General features: G+C 40.2%; 1 protein-coding gene across 1 annotated transcript in view; it reads left to right on the forward strand.

Annotated features, from left to right (window-relative positions):
* The first annotated feature begins 8,829 nt into the window (after nt 1-8,829).
* opcml (opioid binding protein/cell adhesion molecule-like) overlaps nt 8,830-21,357 on the forward strand; it is a 284,204-nt gene continuing 271,676 nt past the window's right edge. Inside the window, exon 1 of the mRNA XM_072658162.1 lies at nt 8,830-9,202. Within this exon, the coding sequence (XP_072514263.1) occupies nt 9,142-9,202 (61 nt within the window). The 5' untranslated portion in view covers nt 8,830-9,141. The remainder of the gene's footprint in view (nt 9,203-21,357) is intronic.

Consider the following 21,357-nt stretch of genomic DNA (forward strand, 5'->3'; position numbering starts at 1 on the left):
AAAGTGGAATAGGCTTGTATGTACTTGCAGCTGCTGAAGCTTCTCTTGCATCATGCAGCGCCCTGAATGGAGATTTTGTCAGTGAGTGATCGAAGGTGGCATTTTTCATTAGAATGGTGCAGACAGTCAATGGCTCACTGACTCTGCCTCATTCTCTCATTCTCTTTCTATGTCCCTCTCTTTCTTTCTCTCACACTTCTTCCCTTCCTGCCTTTCAGGGGCTAAATCAGGTGGGGGAGCCTGGTGCCATCTGTACTTCGGCTGGTGTACAGAGCTAATAGCCCCCACAGTAGATCAAACACACGCCAAAATGTCCCCTGAAGAACTTACAGACGCTCACACACACAGCCAATAGCGGACCCCATACCAGCCCACTTAATGTGAGCCGGCCCGTCTTGGCCATTAACTTAACATAAGCGGCACAGCATGGTTGATTTGGGAGGATTTTCTTTTTTTAATATTTAAGCACCGCCAACTGCAGCAGTGTTATGTTCCTGTTTTAATGACACACTACGCAATGTAGCATGCCGTTTGAAACACACTTGAGTGCTAACAAATGGCCAGTTGCTCTCAGATGCATGATGCCACAATGTGTGGACATCTTTTTTTAGCTTTCTGAAGACTGAATGTCCCCAAGATGATGAACTCCGATATTCATTTTGATGTTGTTTGCTGATCGTAATAAAATACTCATAACACTAGTTACCAAGGTTATATTCTCCAGGGCTTACAGTGGAGACAGAGGCTACATCTCAGAGCTCTGTCTGCTTCATGTGTAGTACACGGCCACTTACCATGGACAATAATTTTACCTTACTTACTAGAACAGAAAAGAAAACCTGGTGACACAAAATGCTGAAAATAGAACCCAGTAGGCAGCTGCAGTATTGCTTTAGGGTTTGTGGTTTAGGTGATGTGGTGAAGAGCATTATTTAGCTATTGAGTCAGACCAGCAGGGAGCCCTAAGAACCTTGTGGGCCTCCAGAGAAGGCTTAATAATTGATTTCTGAGAATAAAATAAAAGGTTTAGGAGAATCATGTTTGTTGTGTTTAAACACAGTAAGTATTGTAGGACTATTCATTTTTGTTTATGTTTGAATTGGACTTCAGATCTTGAACCACCTCCATCCCCCATGGTGTCTAAGTAGTTACACCTAAGCAAGATTTTCCATTGGCCAGGCCTTTAGAAAGTGTACTTTAATGTACACATTCAATTAAATTGACCATTGACCTAAAAAGATAGCTACAGGTGGTCTTTGCGGGTTCTAAGTGGTTCCATGGGTCAATCATATGTGTCTGGTATGTCATATATCATCTCAATCTAGGGCAAATGCTTGCCTCTCAGATCGTTGAAGTCCAGTGAAGTACACAGACCAAAAGGTAACATCCTATAATCATAGGGACCATTGCATTCTCCTCAGGGTGTAGCCACTGAGCACAGCAGTTCCAGGTGCTACTTGTCTCTGGCCAAACAGGTGCTATTTGTCCCTGGTCAAACAGGTGTTAGTCATCCCAGGGTCACAGTAGGTGAAGCCATACTGTACTGAGGGTTTGAAAGGGCCAAAAGAATCAGGACATTCTCTTCCCTCAGGAACACACAGCAGGCTGGCTTCTGTCTTATTCCAACTCTAAGGGAATTCAAACCTGTCCCTGTGTTCTCTAATAGCTGGGAACGCTACACAGCAAGGCACTCAGCATCGTCCCACAATAAAAAGCAATTGCTTCCAAGTAATTTATTAATCAGGCAATCAAGTAGTTTATTGTTGGACTTAGTTCAGTCCCAGACAATGAAAGACATATGGGGTTTCTTGCTTGCGTAGTTATGAACTCAGATTGTTTGAGGGGATCATTTGGAAAGCAGGGGAAAATGTTTCAACAGTCAATCCCAGTCTGAGTTGTCAGCATTTTTACACCGAGGTCACCACTTGCTTTCATCTGCTTCAAAGTTCATGCTGGGTACCTCGAGTTCTTTGAAAGGCAAACCAGCTCATGATTTCATTATGATCTATCTACGATAAATTAATCATAGGATTAATTATGGGCCATCAATATTCCAGTCCCATTGAGCAGTTTTATACATTAGTATTAATCATGCTGCCGTTTCTCTAAAGTCCTACGAATATGTCCTTGTCGTATATTAGTTCCATGACTATCAATCAGTAGGACCATAGATATCACAACCCAAAATTACTGATCATATGATTATCAGCAAGGTTTCCTTGGACAAAAGAACCATTTAGCATATGCAAAGTGTTGCTGTTGAAAATAGGAGCAATACTATAGTAGGACCGCTTTTGGCTCCCTGAAGATCTGTGTATATATGCATAAATACATATATAATGTGTGCATTGCTGTTTTAGTATATATTACATAATAACATATAATGTGCGGGTTTGTTGTAGTGCTATAAATTAAACACCCAAATAGTGTTTTTGATTTCCAAGTATGTTTGATACTAACAAAATGCATTAAATTTAATCATGTAGGCCTAAATTCATAGCAATAGGGGTTCTATATAATATCAAAAAAGAGGCTTCTTTGTGTAACGAAAGAGATTATCATTATATATAAAGAAATGATTACCTTGACAAAGAGCCATGTATGCATTTAAATAGATCTTTGAGTTGTTATAGTTCTATATAGAGCCATGGGGCCACATTCACAAACTGTGTCAACAGACTTACTGTGACATTAAGGACAAATAGCCTTGCCAAAACAGATTTGCTCATTTAATAAACAAGGATCACCACGATTTTACTAGAGGTTTTACCATTTTCGCAAATCTAGCACTTCTGGTCTTTTCCCCACATGAGCCATTAGTGTTCATAAACCACATTGTCCCGGATAAATATTGCATGGATTTTTTCAATGTGAAGATGATATGAATTTAATTTGGTTTACAAACATGCCTTGTCTGATCTGATCTGATCTGATCTGTTAGGTTTGAGCATCATGGCGATACAAACACACTTAATACTTAAGGATTCCAGATCACAGGATTCCAGATCACATTTCTAATAATTACAAGTTGTATCTGTTTTCACTTCTGAACTTGTCCTACTAGTCTCCACTTTCTTGGAAACCAAAGAAGGATGGGTTCTTCTTTTGAGTCTTAGTTCCTGTCGGTGTTCCTTTCTATTGCCTCTGTTTTCCTGCCACTGTTTCCCTGGGCTTACTCATTAGGGGGATCATTAAGGAATAGTTTAAGCACTGCCAAATGTGGCGGCCTGATATTCATGTTTTAATGACATGCTATGTAATGTAGCATGCTGTTTGAGACATGTTTAAAAGCTAACAAACGTTCAGTTTGCTCTCAGATGTATAATGGCAGAGCATGTGTGGCCAATGTTTAGCTCCTTCTGTAGACCAAACGTCCCCAAGACGATGAAGATTGATATGTTGTTGTTTTTTTCCCTACTTCTGCTGCCTCTGTACCTCGCAGTCAATCAACAAAATAATTTCTGCATTTCATGGAAATTATTCTGGCTGTCATATTGTGTTTAGCCAATCGGACGAGGGTTGATTCGTTTCGTCACAAACATAAACACTTGTCTTTCTCCAAAGGTAGCAAGGCTTTGTTTGTGCTTGTGTGGATGATTGATGAATATTATAAAAAAAAATGTCAAACGTTTAACATTTATCCTCATTGTTGTAAAATGAATAAGGTCACTTAGAGTAACGCCCACCAGCGAAATGTAGCACGTGGATACATACCATAAGGTTCATGGTTAAGCTCCAGATTTGTTACATTACTGAAAATAAAGGATCATCAATTGCTCCTGGTTTGTGGAATGAAATGGTTCTTGGGTTGACCTTTAGTCTTTCCCCAAGCTACATACCCAAATCAGCCATACCATTAGTTCTCCTTGTGCCTCCACAACAGATCTGATCATTTAAGGCATGGACTCCACAAGACCTCTGAAGGTGTCCTGTGGTATTAGGCACCAAAATGTAAGCAGCAGATTCCTTAAGTCCTGTATGTTCTGAGGTGGGGCCTCCTTGGACTGCATCAATGAGCTGATGTGCCCATGACCCTGCCGCCGGTTCACCGGTTGTGCTTTCTTGTACCACCTTTTGTAGGTACTGCATACCAGAAACCCCTCCAAAAGATCTCCCTGATGCTTTGGAGGTGCTCTGAACCAGTTGTCAAGCAACCCAATTTGGTTGTTGTCAAAGTGGCTCAGATTCGCCTCAGTCTTGGGCTACGTTCACACAGCAGGTAAAGTGGCCCAAATTTAATTTTCTCACCAAATCAGATGTTTTTTTAGGCTGCTCACACATTCTTTTTAGTCTGACCTATATGATGTTTCATTGAACAGCTCAGGCCCCTAAACCGATGCACATGCGTAAAGGAGCAATACTTCACATGAGGTTTCAGTTTAATTTTTTGCCAGGATCACATAAGACAGCAAGGAGGACACGTTATTTGAGCATGGACACATCTTTGGTTTGAATCCTTGGTTTCTTTAACCTTCACTTTTGTTTTCCTTTGACCCTGCAGCCTCATGCTGTTCCTGTTCCTGTGGCAGCTTTGGGTCAATTGCAGAGAAATCCAATGCAGAGCAGTTATATATGCCTCTTAACTTAGTCAGACATCAACAGAGACATCACCCCAAATTTTTATGAGGTCTGTTACCTTGCTATCCCGCCACTGAAACCTTCCTCACTGCTGTCGTCCATTCCACATAAAAGTTGCATTCTGATCAGGCTGTTCTTACCACATATGAAAGAGGCCCAAATCCGAACTGAAAATGTCAGATTCAGTGCGTTTCTTGCTGTTCACACTATGACAAAAAAGACTTGGCGATTTGGGCCACTTTTACCTGCTGTGTGAACGTAGCCTTGATTTCTATTTGTGTTCCTTCCTAATGCTCTCTTTCCATGGTTGCTCCTCATTTGGCGGCTCATTAGAGGTCAGATGTTAGCCTATATAAATAACCCTGAATGGTTCCTAATTAAGCCACATTAGTATGGCCTTGTAGGCTTATTTAAAAGTATCAAATGCTTACAAAAAAGAAAGATAAGCTTAAGATAAGCATGATGATCTTAATCCTGTACATGACACTCCTAGCACTGCATATTTTTGTACTTTCTCTGTGAAAAGCTAATGAAGCGCATGATAATTTCTTGATGCTGTTTTAGGTGTTTTGGAAGAGTTAAAACAGCAAAAACATGAAGTGTACTCCACACTGAGATTAAAAATGACTCTGTTGTTGTTGTTGTTATTACTATATGTAAACATCTGTGATGGAAACCTACCTTTTTTAATTAGAAACATTCTTGTTCATATATTCGGTACTCATATGAACTCATGCCGTGTTCTGACATCGCACCGTTTATGCTTTGTGGGGTTTTTTCTCTTCTTTTTTTTTTTTTTCCTTTTCATTTATCCGAAATGTTACATCACCTAAGCCTGGAGTATGATACAGATGTTCCATTTATAAACACTACTTTACCCCAGACGCACCAACAGGAGTAAGAAACGAGCCGACTCATCTCTGAATGGAACGAGTTAACTCCAAGGTTGTTGGAAAGGTCAGCTGGTGAGTGAAGCCACAGTATTGGCCATTAGCAGTTTACTAAGGTGTTGGCAGTTCCAGGCTCGCATTTGATATAATTAAAGATGGCCATTGTCTGTTTATGGTCTTCTTCTGTTTTTTTGCAGCAGACTGGCGGAATTCGCCTCTAACCGTCTGACAGACTCAGCCACGCAGCAGTGACCGTTACATAATATTCTCCCTCGGGTGAAAACCGCGTCGGCCGTGGGTCTGTCCACATAAGTAAAGGGGCAGCGCTGTCCATGACTCAGATTCAAACCGCAAGCAAAGGCAGCTTCATCGGAATATGTTGTTGTTGTGTGTTTCGAGAAATGATGTTCGAGTTTAGAGCCAAATGACCCTCAAATACAAATCCTACCATGTACACATGCATGTATAAAAATAGAGGTGATACAAATGGTTCCTTGAGGGCTGCTGTAGAAGAACCACTTTTGGGTGCATGTTTAAAGAACCATGTTTGTGAAAGGGAGTGTGATAAACCTTTACATTGAGTCAAGGTCATTTAGACTTTTACAAGGTTCTTCACATGTATACAATATGGCCAAATGTATGCAGAGCCATGTTGCAAACGGTGCCATACAAGAACCACTTTTGGGTCCATAAAGAACCATTTTTGAAAAGAAATGTGTGAGTGGGAGGAACCTTAAAACCTTTACACCAAGTTAAGTCAAGTGAAATGCATTTGTATAGTGTTTTTTACAACTGTTATTACAACTGTTGTTGTCAAATGAAGGTTGATATTCATCCTAATACATACATATGGTCAAAAGTATGTGGACACACTTTCTAATCATTGGGTTCGACCGATTTTAACCACAACCATTACTAACAGGTGTACACAATCAAGTGTTAAGCCATGTAGTCCCCAATAGACAAGCACTAGCAGTAGAATCATCATATTGAAAAGCTCAGTGAATTTGACCTTGGCACTGTCCTAAAATGCCCCAGGCCTGGCATCAGGAGGGAGGAAGGTCACAGGGAGCAAAGCCTTTTCAGTTGGAATATTGTGCACCCTCAGCTTTGCATTCCTATTTTGTCCAGCAAGGTAACATACCCTTCAAACTGCACTCAGGGGAATTATGTGGATTTCCCTGCTGAGCAAGCCATGTAGGTGAGACAGAGCTGTGTGCAGTCGTTCTCAATTTAGGGTTTTTTTCGGTTTTGGTTAGTCCGTTACTCTAATATCAATATACACTTGTGGTCCCTCAGCAATTCATTTTGCACCCTAGTCTAAGTGAAGTGCTGTCATTGTGCCTGGAATTCCTCTTTCCAGTCAGCCTCTGTGGTTTCTGCCCTGCTAGAGCTGCCCCGGTCAACTGTAAGTGAAGTGGAAACATTTAGGAGCTACAACAGCTAATGAAGTGTAAACCATTGTCCAACACAAGCTCACAGTGTTGAAGCATGTTCCTCAGTTCCCTGCTTTCCCTGCATTTCATTGGTGGCCAAGGAGTTACAGACAAACCTTAGCTCAGCATGTACAATTCTGAGCATCTGGAGTGGTGTAGAGCACAAGCCATTGAACTCTGGACTGATTGGAAATGTGTTCTCTGGGGTAGTGGGCCATACATCATCATCTGTCTGATAGAGAAATCTGCATTTGACTAGTTCCAGGAGAAGTCAACCTGCATAGTGCCAATTGTATCGTCCAGCAAAGAGAAATGTGCATGTTACAGAATGTAACTGCCTTCTAGGGCACAGTGTGCTTCCAACTTTGTGGAAGACTCTTGCAGAAGTACAGTGCCCACAAAGAAATGATTTGCTGAGTTTGGTGAGGATGAACTTGACCTGTACAGAGCCCTGACCTCAACCCCATTAAACACCCTTGGGATCAACTAGAACACTGACTGTAAACCAGGTCTTATTGTCCAATTTGTGCCTGACTTACCAATGCTTTTGTGGCTGATTGAAAGCGAATCCCTGCAGCCATTCCTGTTCTTAGTCAAGTCAAGTCAGATTTATTTGTATAGCGCTTTTTACAACTGTTGTCGTCACAAAGCAGCTTTACATAAATAGTGATTAATAAAAGACAGAGACAAAGAAGAAATAAGAAATAACGTAAGACATTAGGTCTAGCGGTAAGCCTTCACAGAAGATTAAAGAGCATTAAAGCACTATAGCAAACAGGGAACTTTGGAAGGAGATATTTAATGAGCATATATGGATGTGATGTTCAATTGCTTTCAGTGACTGAACAAATTCATGCATTAGTCTTATCCACTTCTTTCTGGTCTGAGACAGAACAGACCATGTCCAGTGTGACTTCTGTACATCTTATGTCTTGATTATATAATGATACATCACGTCAACCTAACAGGGACAGAAAGGCGGAATAGCAGTCTTCCAAGTGGGATCATTTTTTGTCCTTGTTTTGAGTGGGAGGATGGCATCCCCTTAAAAACCCCTAGCAAATCTGCTGTCATGCATATGGATATAGTACTCCGAGACTATCTTCTCACAAAATCAGAAAGGCGACCTAATTTCCGTATTTATTTACTCATACTTTATTAACTGAAGACACTAAGCCCTCTGTTTGGTCTTGTCTGCGAGCGTAATCTAGTCTTCCACTGATGCGCACTTCCGCTTTGTTTGCAGTACTGTCACTTACTTTGCCTTGGCAAACGCTCCAGCCTACACTGCAGCAATAGGTAAGCCGGAGTCATGATTATTCTCTCAACTTGGTACATATCTCTGAGCCGCTGCCAAGACTCCTTCTGACATGGCACATCAATATTTGTTCCGCGGGATCCGTTAAGCGTAGGTGAAAACGATGTCTGTTTGCATACTGCGTGAGTGGCTGGGAAGCAAGCACACGAGGAAACTGTGCAGAATCACAAGGTCACCTTGTCATTTTGTCACTCACTGTGATGCCTATCACAACAATGTGACATCAACATCCTGGCAAGTGTCCAGCCCTCTTATTTTCAGCCCTGTTACCCAAATAGGAAATTGTCTGTCTGAGGAATCTGTTCCAAACTAGGTGAGGAGAGAATAGCAGCTCGAGTAAGGCAGCACTGGCAGGGCAGATATTGAAAAGGTGGTTATTGCTTTTATTGAGGCACTTGCTCTCTCTCTCTCTCTCTCCCTCTCTCTCTCTCTCTCTCTCTCTCTCTCTCTCTCTCCATCTCCCCCCATCTCCTCCCCACCCCTTCCTGTAGATCCATCTCCTACAGCTTTAGCTAAAGCGGTTCAGAAGCACCAGATGCCTGCTGCTGTCACTCAGCCAGAAGCCCCGGCCAATCGGCGCACGGGGTGGGCGGGGCTTCGCCGCGGCTCGTCTAGTGCTCCGTGCCTGTGAAAATAATCAATGGGAACTCAGTCGCTGTGCCTCTCCAAGTTGCGCTGGATTTTAAACGGCCTCTCTCTCCCTCTCTCCCTCTATCTCTCCCTCTCTCTCTCTCTCTCTCTCTCTCTCTCTCTCTCTTTATCTCTATCTCTCTTCCCAAATGCTCAGCAGAGAGTGAAAACAGGCTCGTTTCTGCAGCATTAATTACACTCTAAGAGTGTGAGGAGCAGGAGGAGCGCAGGGAGTGTGTGTTGGTGTGTGTGTGGCAGCAGCAGCAGCAGAAGCTGAACTGTTTGAAGAATGTGTAAGCCCGTGTGCTTTTTCTTCGTGGCGTGGCTCATCGCTCTGCTCGTCTATCCAGGTAAGACCACCGGCGCCTGGGGGGTTGAATGCCCGTTCTGGACCAGTGGACGATGTTGTTTGATTTTTTTTTTTTTTTTTTTTGGGGGGGGGGGGGGGGGGGGTTGCTTGTCCTGTTTATGGATGCAACTTTAGATGTATGATGAACATAATAATCTATAATAATAATAATAATAATAATAATAATAATAACACAAACGCATATATATATATATATATATATATATATATATATATATATATATATATAATTGTTAAAAAGTTATAGTATAGTAGTAATATTATTATTATTCAAAAGTTTGGATTTTCTGTTATGCTAATGGTACTTTACATTATATAGTGTATTATTGTAAGCAAATGTATTGCTATTAAATATAAAGATATTCTTAAATATGAAATATGTATATATATATATATGTATATTTGTGTATATATAAATGTGTGTGTGTATTTATGTATATAATATAGAAATATTGTATATATGAAATGATTAATTTATAGTAATATAGGAGGGATTAAGTGTATGTGTGTGTGGTTGTAAAGGCTGTGGCATAGCTGTGTTCAGTGCAGTGCTTTAGAGTGATGGAAGTGATAAACTTGCTGATGTCTCTGTGATGACTGTGTTGAACTGTAGGATCTGACATTGTGAGGAACTTTAAACTCTAAAGGCCTGTGCTTTCCTGACTGTCCACTTTACAACTGTCAGAACTCGAAATGTCTGCATATTCAATCTTTATCTTTCAGCTTCATTTTGGTATAATATCAGATCTTGTGTCCTGCATTCATTTACTGATTCTTGGACTCCTGAAGTTTGACGCTTTTGAGTGATTGGTGGTAAAATGGCAGTCTAGACAGTATATTTAAAGGTGATATGAGGAACAGGTGACGTGTATTGAAACACTTCTCTTGAAATAATGAACTGGAGTTGTAAGTAATGTGATGGTAGAAGTGTACGTGTGCTGAATTCTGTGTGAAGAGTTTAGACAGCGGAGGTAGTAAGTAGAAAAATTAATTGTTTTTCAAAAGAGTAGTTGAGATGTTGGGAGCTAGGTAAAAGTACAAAGCTTTGGTTCCACATTTCTTCTCGGTGCCACCAGGTACACTATATATATAGACAAAAGTTTTGGGATACGTGCTTATTCGTTGTTTCTTTTTAGAATCAAGGGTATTAAAAAGTGTTCATCATGGTTATATCATTGTTATCATTATTTAATGTCTCAACTGTCCAGGAAAAAAGCTTTTTGCTTTTTTTTTTAGCATTTTGGAGCATTGCTGTGAGGATTTGATTGCATTCAGTAACAAGAGCGTTAATGAGGTCAAAATGTTGGATGATCCCCATCGCACCTCATCTTCAACTTCCCAACTCATCCCAAAAATATTAGATGGGGCACCACCATCCCAGAGAACAATAGGTTCTTGCCCTATTCTATTGGCAATACTTCTCTACAAGGCCTTGACAAGCCGTATTTGTGTGCATTAGCACATCTGTGTCAGCAATGGGTGCAACTTCAAGCAGCTGCATGCATTTATTAGAAGGAGTGTCCACAAACATTTGGACAAATGGTGTATCTCATATATTGGTTCAAATCCACCAGCAGCAGGAGCTCACCTGGTTTAGCTTGATCAAATATTCAAGGGAAAATAATTGATAATGGTTAAATGTGTATTTATGCTGATATTAGTGAATAAGTATGTAATAAATTCTTATTAATAGCATCTGAGGTCACAGACTTTTGCACAGTACTGCACACGCTCCTGAAAATGCAATGTGAAATGTAACGGTTTTAGGTCACATAACCAACATCTAACACAGAAATCAATAAAGTATTCGAATCTTCACTGGGGTTCGCAGCTCACACCTGAAGTGTGTGTTTTCTGCACACGTTCAGAGTACAGCTGTGTTTCAGGTCTGTGTCTCAGCTGTCCTGTGGTGCTATCTACAGTCTAGGGACCAAAAGAATGCAGCTGGCTACATTTTTACATTTTCGCTTCTCGCTGAGAGCCGATGCATCTGCCCGTCGTCTACAGGGTTCCATTGGAGAATTGGACGTTGAGCATCCTCTGACACTTTGGTTGAGGGGCTCAGCAGAGCATGCTCTTGGACAGTGTCCTAAAAATACACATCTTATTAGGTTCTCTCCTGAGTGGGACCATTAAAATAAGTAGTGCCGCATTTGTGTAGAGTAAATACCCTGGGCATGGCTCCTTTGGTTTAATGGCTGTGATCTTCTTAATTGCAGGCGGGTGTTTGTGTTGATTGAAGTAAACAACAGCTATAGGCATTTCATTTCTCAGAGTTAATGAAACCAGATTCCTCACATAAGGTACTTTAGGGTGAACAGTATTCTCTTGGACTTAGATGGGTTTGGCCACGCTCATGCTCCACCCACAGATGCATTCTTTGAATGGCAGTTCTTTCCAGGTTGAGAAAGCTTTACAAAATGCTAGCAAAGGTCTCAGTCAAGCTAATGGACTTAACTTAAACTTTAGATTTGTGATGTACGCTATTTGGACAAAAGTAATGGGACACCTGCTCATTCATTGTTTTAAGAAAATGAATAAAGAGTTGATCCTGCGTTTGTTGGAGTAACTGTCTCTACTGTCCTAGGAAGGCTGTCTACTAGATTTTATACAGCATTGCTGTGAGGTTTTGATTGAATTCAGTGACAAAAGCGTTAGTGCGGTCAGGATGTACTGAATGGAGCACCATCATTCCAGAGAACACAGTTTCACTGCTCCACAGATCAATGATGGGGGGCTTTATACCCCTCTATCTCATTAGGTTCAGTAGGTTCATATTTATCTATTCCAGAAAGTCCTTTTCTATTGGCAATACCTCCGTACAGGGACACGAAAAGCTGTGTGTGTGTGTGTGTGTGTGTACATTCGCACATCTGTTTTAGCAATGGATATAACATAAAGTAGCTGAATGCATTCATTAGAAGGGGTGTCCACAAACATTTGGACATATAGTGTAGCTTTAAACCTCCAGTTTTTGAAAAATAGCTATGCTACCAAGATAGCCTGTGTTGTTGTAGCTAAATGAAACTAGGTTTGAAACAATCGCCACAATATGCCACCATGCTGATGTTAGCCTGATTAGCCTATAAGACTTTACCCATCTCTGCTAACAGTGTGACCTCTCAGACCTCTCATAAGGCCTGCAAAATCAACATCATTTGAGGTTAATAATGTCCCAGATTGAGTTGTGCTCTACACTGTTTTATTAGATTGAATAGCATTTCGCCATCATTCTGCTACAAAGAACACAATTTTGCACCTAGCGCCTAGAACAAGTCCATTACTAGATCAATTACTGGACGAATTTGGAGACATTCTGGAAATGAACTGCACTCTGCACATCAAACACATTATACCCCATCCCAGAAAACGTTATTGATTGCTGTTATAGGTTTTAGGCCAGTGATACTGCTCAGTGTACACTGACAACACCTTCATGTGTTGTTCTCATCAATCGTAAATGTTGTGAGTGATTCATTATGGCTGAAGGGTTTGTGCTCCAAGAGAACTGTGTTTTGCTCCCTCAGCTTTTTGTGGCGTAATGAGCTTGGAAATAACACCAGCCCAGAAAAGCATTCGGAATTACCGGAAAGGGACCAGTGTAAATATGAAGCGTCTCTGGGGCAAATCTAATTGCCACTGGTATTATAGACAAACACATTCTTCCGTGATGTGCAATTTCAACTGATCAGAGTATGGAACTCGTTCAAGCTCAAGCAATGTGTTTTTTTTTTCAGTGTACACTGCATTATCTTTTTTTCTTATTCCTTACTCTCGCTATTCATGTGAAGACAAAGGTTAAACTGTATTTGTGACCTTTTGGCTTTTGATAACTTGATACTTCCTCAAAGGATTTGAAGCTCATATAATATTTTTTAGCATCTAAAGCCATCCCACTTTCTTACTCCCACGTTAATGGATTCATTAATCAAAGTGACGGCTAAAGAACCTGTTAGCACAGTCTCAGGTTGTTTCTGTGCAGTGTTCCATGCGGTTTATTGTGATGAACGGGCTCTTTTTATGTTCATTAAAAATAGTAAAATCCATGAAGGTTTATGAAGAGCAATGTTTCCCATTTGTCAGGCTTATGACGGCGTACATGGACCATACAGTGTCCTTCAGAGCTGTTGGCAGCTTTGGTTAAAATGAGCAAAACATGCTTTAAAAATGTTGATCCTGGTTTGAAACTATGAGAGACACTAAGCCTTTCAGTGATGCTAAATTATTATTAGGGGTGTAACGGTACACATAAGTCACACAAATATTGGTTCACAGCATGGTTTGGATGTCCTGGTTTGGTAAAACCAGAAAAAAGCAACAGTAATCTCTTGTAGACGTACATAATAGACGTATCCATGCTCATGCTCCTCCCACAGATGCATTCTTTTAATGCCATTTTTTCCAGGTCGGGAAAACATTACAACCTTACCTAGCTAACATCTCAGTCAAGCTTAGCGTTACAATATTTTGGGAATTTTCAAAGTTGAGAAATTTACCATGGAAATTAATAGGAATAAAATGGGAATATTCAAAGCTAAAGGTGAGAATCTTACATATAGTTAGTAGAAAATGTACTGAAATATAATCTTGGCTAAAATAATTAGATATGATACCAAAACAGTTGAATAGGAAGGCTGCTCCTCAATCTCAGGCACATGGCACATTACACACTGGGCTATTAAGGCCACACCCCCAGCATTTACTGTTCATTCCTCCATTACATGTACAGCATATGTCCAGATGATTACCCGTTAATTCCCATGGTAAATGTATTTGCATTGGTAAGCCTTCATATCTACTGTTGATTGTGAACATTGATGATGATATAGTTTCTTTAAATTATCCAGTATTTTCTATTAATTTCAATAAATTCCCACAATTCCCCAAATTTTCATGAAAAGTTTAAACTTTATATTTCCAAAGTTCCCAAGCTAAAATTCCCATGGAAAGACACCAGTAATTTACTGGAAATTTATTGAAAAATGTTCACCCTTTTGCAACCCTAGTCAATCTAATAATTAATGACCTTTATTTTGTAGAGCATTGCTGTGAGGATATGATTGCATTCAGCAACAAAAGCATTAGTGCATAGGGCATTTTAATGAATCGGGTATCGGCTATTTTAATCCCAATCCAGTTCTGAGTCTTTGTTTTAACCTCAGTGTTCAAAGCAGCATCTGGTGTTCCCAAGTCGCTATAAACAAACATTATCAACCAGCCGGCAGCAGAGCAGACGTTCTCATAAACTAAATAAAAGAGTTTAGAGTTTGCAGTATGTACCTATTTTACAGTGGAACATGAAAACAGAATATTACATACATAATATCTGAAACTATTACAAAAAAATTCTGTTTTACCACCAGGAAAACCTCACGCCTTCCTTTGTTTTTAAACCAGCACTGAACAACATATTCCGAAATGAATGTAGGCCAACGCTAACACTAATAATAGCACATTCACCCACTATAAAACAGTTATTTCACATCAATAGATGACAAACAACATCAGATATAGGTCCAGAGAGTGTACCACCACACACACAGGAAGTGATTAGACTGCAGTGTTTTAAAGAAGCTTGGAGTTGAGTGGTCAGGGAGGTGAGTCAGACTGGATTATAAGATATTGAACACACTATAAAACAACTCGTTTTAGAAGAAGTCTCTACTAAACCAAATCAATCAGTCCATAATGTCTCATTATAGAAACTGCTACTAAACATGAAGTGATTTCACTTCAGGATTAATCATCAGCACATCTTATCTAAACTGTGTGGCTGCCTTATTTATACTCACACAAAGATTGAATCGGATCAATATCAGCCGATGCATAAAATTAAGCTTGGAACCGTTTGGGGGCTAAATAACCTGATTGGGACATCCCTAGTTGCTACAGTCTGAAGTGTTAGCATGTTTAATGTGTCTCCACATACAGTCTCTTTAACTGTCCAACAGTACTGACACACCATCCTTTTCCGATGCATCACTTGCTCTCCATTGCTGTTGTAGTTCACTGGGAATTTTCTCACACAGCTAAAGAAGCAGGCGTTCTTTCTAGCTTGTGCATCATTTGCATTCGCCATAGTCAGAAGCCAATCAGCTTGAGCTAAGCTTAGCATGGAATACTTTCTTAGATTTCCAGGTAGAACATGCACTTGTCAAATTTGTCTTCATATATGGGCTACAGCGTACTGTGTATTTGTTGTATGACTGCGTGCATCAAACCCCGACATTTATACCAATTACAGGATGTGTTTCAGTTCAGTTTCAGGATGAATACACCCATATCATATAGCACATTATATAACAAACAGTATGAACAGCATTTTCCTACAAAACAGAGAGTGAAACAGTTATTGTTTATTCTAAGAGATCTTTGGAAAACAGGGTAATTGATATACAATGACTTTTGTGTCGACACATTTTCCATACCTTTAGGAACTCTTAAATGGCCACCTATAGTTTCCATAGCAGAGAATACACAGATTAAATAAGACCTTCATAACTCAAGGAATGGCTACTACAGATATATTTATGTCTGGAAACATCCATTTCCACTATCAGGCCAAAATACAAAGGGATTCTTCTTGGGATAGAAGTCAAAACCAACATAAATAACAAAGTAATACATCAGGAAACCAAGATCATGGTTAGATCTCCAGCAGAACAATAATCTAAAGCCTATCTCCAAAATCCACACAAATGTGATTCTCTGAACAGATAGTTAAACTTGTATAGTAGTCATTCTAGTCTTCTGACCTGCGGTGAGGAGGTGCAACAATATGATGACCGAGGAAGAACATATAGGAAGGATTTGTGGAGGAGTGTTCCCTGGTGTTCTCTCCAAGAAAAATAAGAATGTAATATTTTAAGAAAAAGAACAAAACAACAAAGATTATGATGGATAAACTGAAGATATATTGACAGACAGATATGATGCAGGTGACTATTCAAATTTAAGCAAAATTAGTACAGTGACCACAAGTTTTTGGAGTGTTGTCCACTTAAACTTATGTTCAGACAACTCTCAGTCAAAATTGATCTGCTAATCACAGGCTTTTATGCAAAATTCAGGAGCTTAAGATCACACTGTCCTTAACCCTCAAATCCTTTAACACAGAAAGACTAGTTACACGCCAAGGTGCATTACTCAGTAACTACAGGGACGTCTGTCCAAACTGGTGGGGCTATTCTTTGCTGTTCTTTGTAACAACACGTTCGGCCTGCCAGCAGGCCATAGGCTGTTTAGGGGGTCAATCTAGCATTACAACATTTCAAAGAATCTACATATGGCTAAAAAGTGTAATACACAGATAACAATAAGGACACATTTGGCTAATTTTTACCAAAAGTTTATATCAATATATCAAGAGCCATTGTGTACATATTATCAAGTTAAGTCAAATTTATTTGTATGAGTTTCTGTGCAGCCTCTTAATAGATATGCGTATGCAGCCAGGGGACAGAAAGCAACAGAAAACAGCACTCTTAATGCTGGAGGGCAAAAATGAAAAGGGATTTTTGAGCAGTAAACATCACCAACCACAGAGAAGAGGGATGGAAAATGTTTAATAGTCAGAGGGGATCACATCCCATCTCTGAAACTGTGTTTTAATATTGTGTCCACAAAAATTTACAAACAGTTATTAATCAACGTTGATTACAGCAGTTCACTAACGTTACAATCTAGTGACCGGACCTGTTTCTAAAGGGCTTTTGCTCCCTGATTGTATGCGCATCTAGTAATGTTCGCAAACAGGAAACCAGTGCACAGCGCTTTTTTACAACCTGATGTTGCAGCAAAGCAGCTTTACTGAAATATAGAAAAGAAAAAGAATAATGTAACCTAAAGTGAGCAAGTCAAAAATGAGAGTGGCAAGAAAAAACAAGAAACCAAGACTCAAAAACCAAGAAACCTAGACTCAAAAGAGGGGACCCATCCTCCTCTGGTCAAATCCTGTATAGATTACTAATAAATGATGTAAAGTAGTACTGGGTGATATGACCTTAAACCAATATGACAAATAACTGGATATTTTACCTTAATCATGATTAAAGATTGATTATATATGCTGTTTGAGTTGCTCAGTTGGCTTTGTGTATGGGTTCTGAAATAATCAACAATTGGGCAAGATACCAAATAGAGGTTAAACCAAAAGAAGTGGTCTTGGTCTGGATTCGGTTCGGTTCGTTTGCAGTGTGAACACACTTCTTTAAGTGGCTCAGACTTTCTAAACTTAACAGGACGTTGAGGCAGGCTATCTTCGCCTATTAAACAACAGAAGAAGAAAAAGAAGCATAAAAGGAATGAAAATGAGACGCGGTAGAACATGGGGACGATTATACACTACATGTCCAAATGTTTGTGGACACCCCTTCTAATGAATTTATTCAGCTCCTTTACATTGTGCCCATTTCTGACACAGATGTGCAAATGCACACACACACACAGCTTGTCTAGTTCCTGAAGAGAATCATTACCAATAACATAGGACACTCTGGAGCAGATAACCATGAACTTTACCACCATGCCTAATGCCAGGCGTAAACTAGAAGGGTACCAAGGCTCCCAGCACTGAGTTGTGGAGCAGTGGAATGGTGTTCTCTGGAATGATGGTGCTCCATCCAATACTTTTGGGATAAGCTGGGGAGTTTGGGGATTAGGTTGGGTGGTGATTGTTCAACATCCTGACCTCGCTATCTCTCTTTTTGCCGAATGCCATCAGGACCTCACAGCAATGCTCCAAAATGTAGTAGAAAGCCTTACCTGGCCAGTTGAGATAGTTACTCCAACAGAAGCAGGATGAACTAATTCTAATGTTCTTGATTTTGGAGGAATATATGAGCAGGTGTCCCAATACTTAGTGTATCTGTTGGAGATTATATAATTGTTACACTAGTCTCGATTACTGTGCTTAAAGTTGGTGCTGCTGGCAGTGTATTAGCAGTGTAGTCACAACCAAAAGAATCAGTTCACTCATTTTTGCCGGGAACGGAAAACAGGCCAACATCAGACGGCCAATCTACAAACCAGTCAGTGTCAGAGTATAGAGAGATGCAGACCACATAGGTGATGATGGTGGGATAAAGGTATATCATTCAAAGTTCTGCAGTGTGCTTGCTAAGTTGCAGACTGAAACTAAAACTAACCAGATCAAATGTGACATGATCCTTGGTTTGGACCCTGGTTCAGGTGTGAAAACACCCTTACTTACATACACACATGACCCTTTCAGAGGCATCAGGTATTACAACAGTGTAAATCTATTAGAAACACCAACACAAGCACTCTCAAACGTGCTGCCGATGGAAGCATTTTCTTCTTCATCCAAAGAGATTTGTGAGAGAACTGTTAGCAACAGTCAAGTGCGCTGAACGAGGACATCCTCTTTGGCTGTTTGTATGCTTTGTGTGTCTTTGCTCCCTCATGCCTGTACTCTCCCAGCCTGTCAAATGAAATAATAATATTTTTACGACCTTGCCAGAGGTGCCGAGTGTGCCATGACAAACCCATCTCCAGCGTTATTTTTCTCCTTTTCTCCTTTTCTCTCTGTTTCTCTCTCTTTCTGTTTTTCTCTCTCTGTCTCTCTCTCTCTCTCTCTCCCTCTAGCTCATGCTCTCTCGCTCTCTGTATGCTTTAAGGAGCAGCAGATGCATGCAAGCAACAAATCAGTGAGCTCAGCAGAAAAGCTGCTCTTGTGTACCGAACGGTGACAGGAAAATAAAAGCAAATAGCAACGCTCCTCCATACCTACTAGACTAAATAAACATTTGCTCCCTCACCCTGGCACGACCCAAGACCAAAGGGGAGGCTGGGGGGGTGCCAGGCAGCAGGCTAGGCTGCAGATGCCAGTGTCCATATGCCATCAGGAGAGCCTGTGCCCTTGAAGAGCTCCATGTTTTGCTGAGCATCGGTCATTTGCTACTGCGGTCTGGTTAGTTGGCCGCGGGCTGGTGGCGCAAAGGTCCATCCATCAGGCCGTGCACTGAGAGGACTATTATAAGAAATTCAGCTACTAGCTAAGCCTCTGGCTTATGTCATAACGCTCACGCATACTGCTCGACTGCTCGACTGCTATCTGTTTGTCGCGAACACGACTACGCCATCTGTGCAACCTTAATGCATGGGCGTCGGATTTGTCTTGAGAGCGGCAATCTTTCAGCTGACCATGAAGATTTCAGCAGCAAGGCCGCAATTTATTTATTTTAATTATGAAGTGTCTGTTGTGTTGTCGCTTCTGCATCAAACCCTCAGAAATAAACTGTTGTAGTTTTCAGTTGTGAGCATTTCATGACAAATAGAATTATAAGAATGGGTCCCAATGATCTGGAATAAACTATTCAGCAGTTTGATCAGCAAATGTTCTTCTGTTCTGTCTTCTGTTCCTACCTCTCAGTAGGAGCCTCTTGATCAGCTCCACAAATGTTTTCAGACCCACAATGTTGAGTCATCTTCTCACAGGGGAGGATGGACAGAACTTACTCCAAAAGCATTTAACACAACTTGCGCAAACTGTCTATTGTGCTAATAGATCCCTGGTCACTTCATCTGTCTTGAGTATCAGGATTAGCCACATAAAATAAGTGTAAAGTGTAAACACACCCAATATGCGTTTAAGACAAAGGCACAGGCATAAATCCCATCACTCAAACCACAACAGGAGGTGGTATGAGATGCATTAGAGCCGTGTGCTACTTGTTTGTAGCAGTGTAAACGCAACCACATCTCCAAGACACATTAAACAACCAAAACCCCTCCCAGTACCAGTAACCGAAAGAAGTGACCAGGTGTAAACGGGGGTCATAGTGATTGGCTTAAGAAATAGGCTAACTTAGCTATCCTGCAGCTACACTTTATCCTCTCCTTAACTTTTGTAGGAAAATATAACTTTAAATGTATGTACTCTTGATCTTTATGTTCTGAGGTCAGGAATGTAAACAGCATGACAACTTACCCCACATGTATTTGTGGATTTTTTTAACCATTATTCCTAACTAGGTCTGCAAGATATTGGAAAAACTGACATTGCATTTTTTTTTCTGCAGTAGATATTAAATTAGATATTTAAAAAAAAAAAATCATTAGGAATTTTCATAGCAACATTTCACCAGAGGTCAGTGGTCCGACATGTCATTATATTGATATTGTTCTGTGTATTGTAGGTTGTAGTAAAATAACCCATATTGGTTGGTATGTAATGGAATATGAGAACAGTGTGAAGTTTACTTTTTTTTATCAAGCAGCATACTTTTTTTATCAAATTTAATTGACTAATATAGTGACTATTGTGCAAGTGCACATTGCGATGATGATGCTGAAACAATATATTGTGCAGCCCTATTCCTTATTGAGTACTTTGGATGGGGTGTTTGACAGATATTGCCTTGTAAACTAACGACACTCTCTTTGGAACACAGGCACATTAGCCTTCTAACCATCACGTTTGATTGTAGATCTGAGGAGTAAATGATGTAAAAAGCGTCAGTGCCTTGTGATAAATTTTATTCCAAAAGGGAACTGGGAAAGGGAACAAGCATTTAATTCAAGCTGAGATCTAGACAGCTGCTGCACCCAGCAGTATTCAAGGACAGTCGGAATGAGTCCAAGAGTAGATATTAGGCCATTGGCGAAAAAAAAATTAAGAAAAAAAAGATGCCATGGTTGCCAGGTCAGATATTTGCAAGCAGGCATCAATTGTTTTATATCTCTGGGAATTTTGTTAAGACACAAAGGGAGCTTATCAAACTGAAAATAAGAAAGTACTGTTCAGTTTAAGATCATGTCCATATCAACAGCTGAAAAAGTCTACTAGCACGTCTACTGGATTTCGCTGACATAGCTGTGAAGTGCTCACTAGTACTAGAAATGTTGTGTTTTGTTGCTTCCCCTTTCAGATGGGCTTTGAGGTTCACCAGATTTGAGATGTGATTAGCTCAGATGTCACCATCTGTACAAATCATTAATATTTATAGGCAGTGTATGCAGGGGGGGGGTCTCCTAGGCAATGATGTTAAAGGTGCCATATGTACCTTTGCTGTCTGTTATTAATGGAGAACAAAAAGCAGCAGTTCTCTTTATGGGACAAAATAAAGAGAAAACAGTGCCTGCACTGGAGCTTATTGTCTTGTCAAAATATAT

Source organism: Salminus brasiliensis, chromosome 16 (genome assembly GCF_030463535.1).
Source record: "Salminus brasiliensis chromosome 16, fSalBra1.hap2, whole genome shotgun sequence".
In the NCBI taxonomy this organism is placed as follows: Eukaryota; Metazoa; Chordata; class Actinopteri; order Characiformes; family Bryconidae; genus Salminus; species Salminus brasiliensis.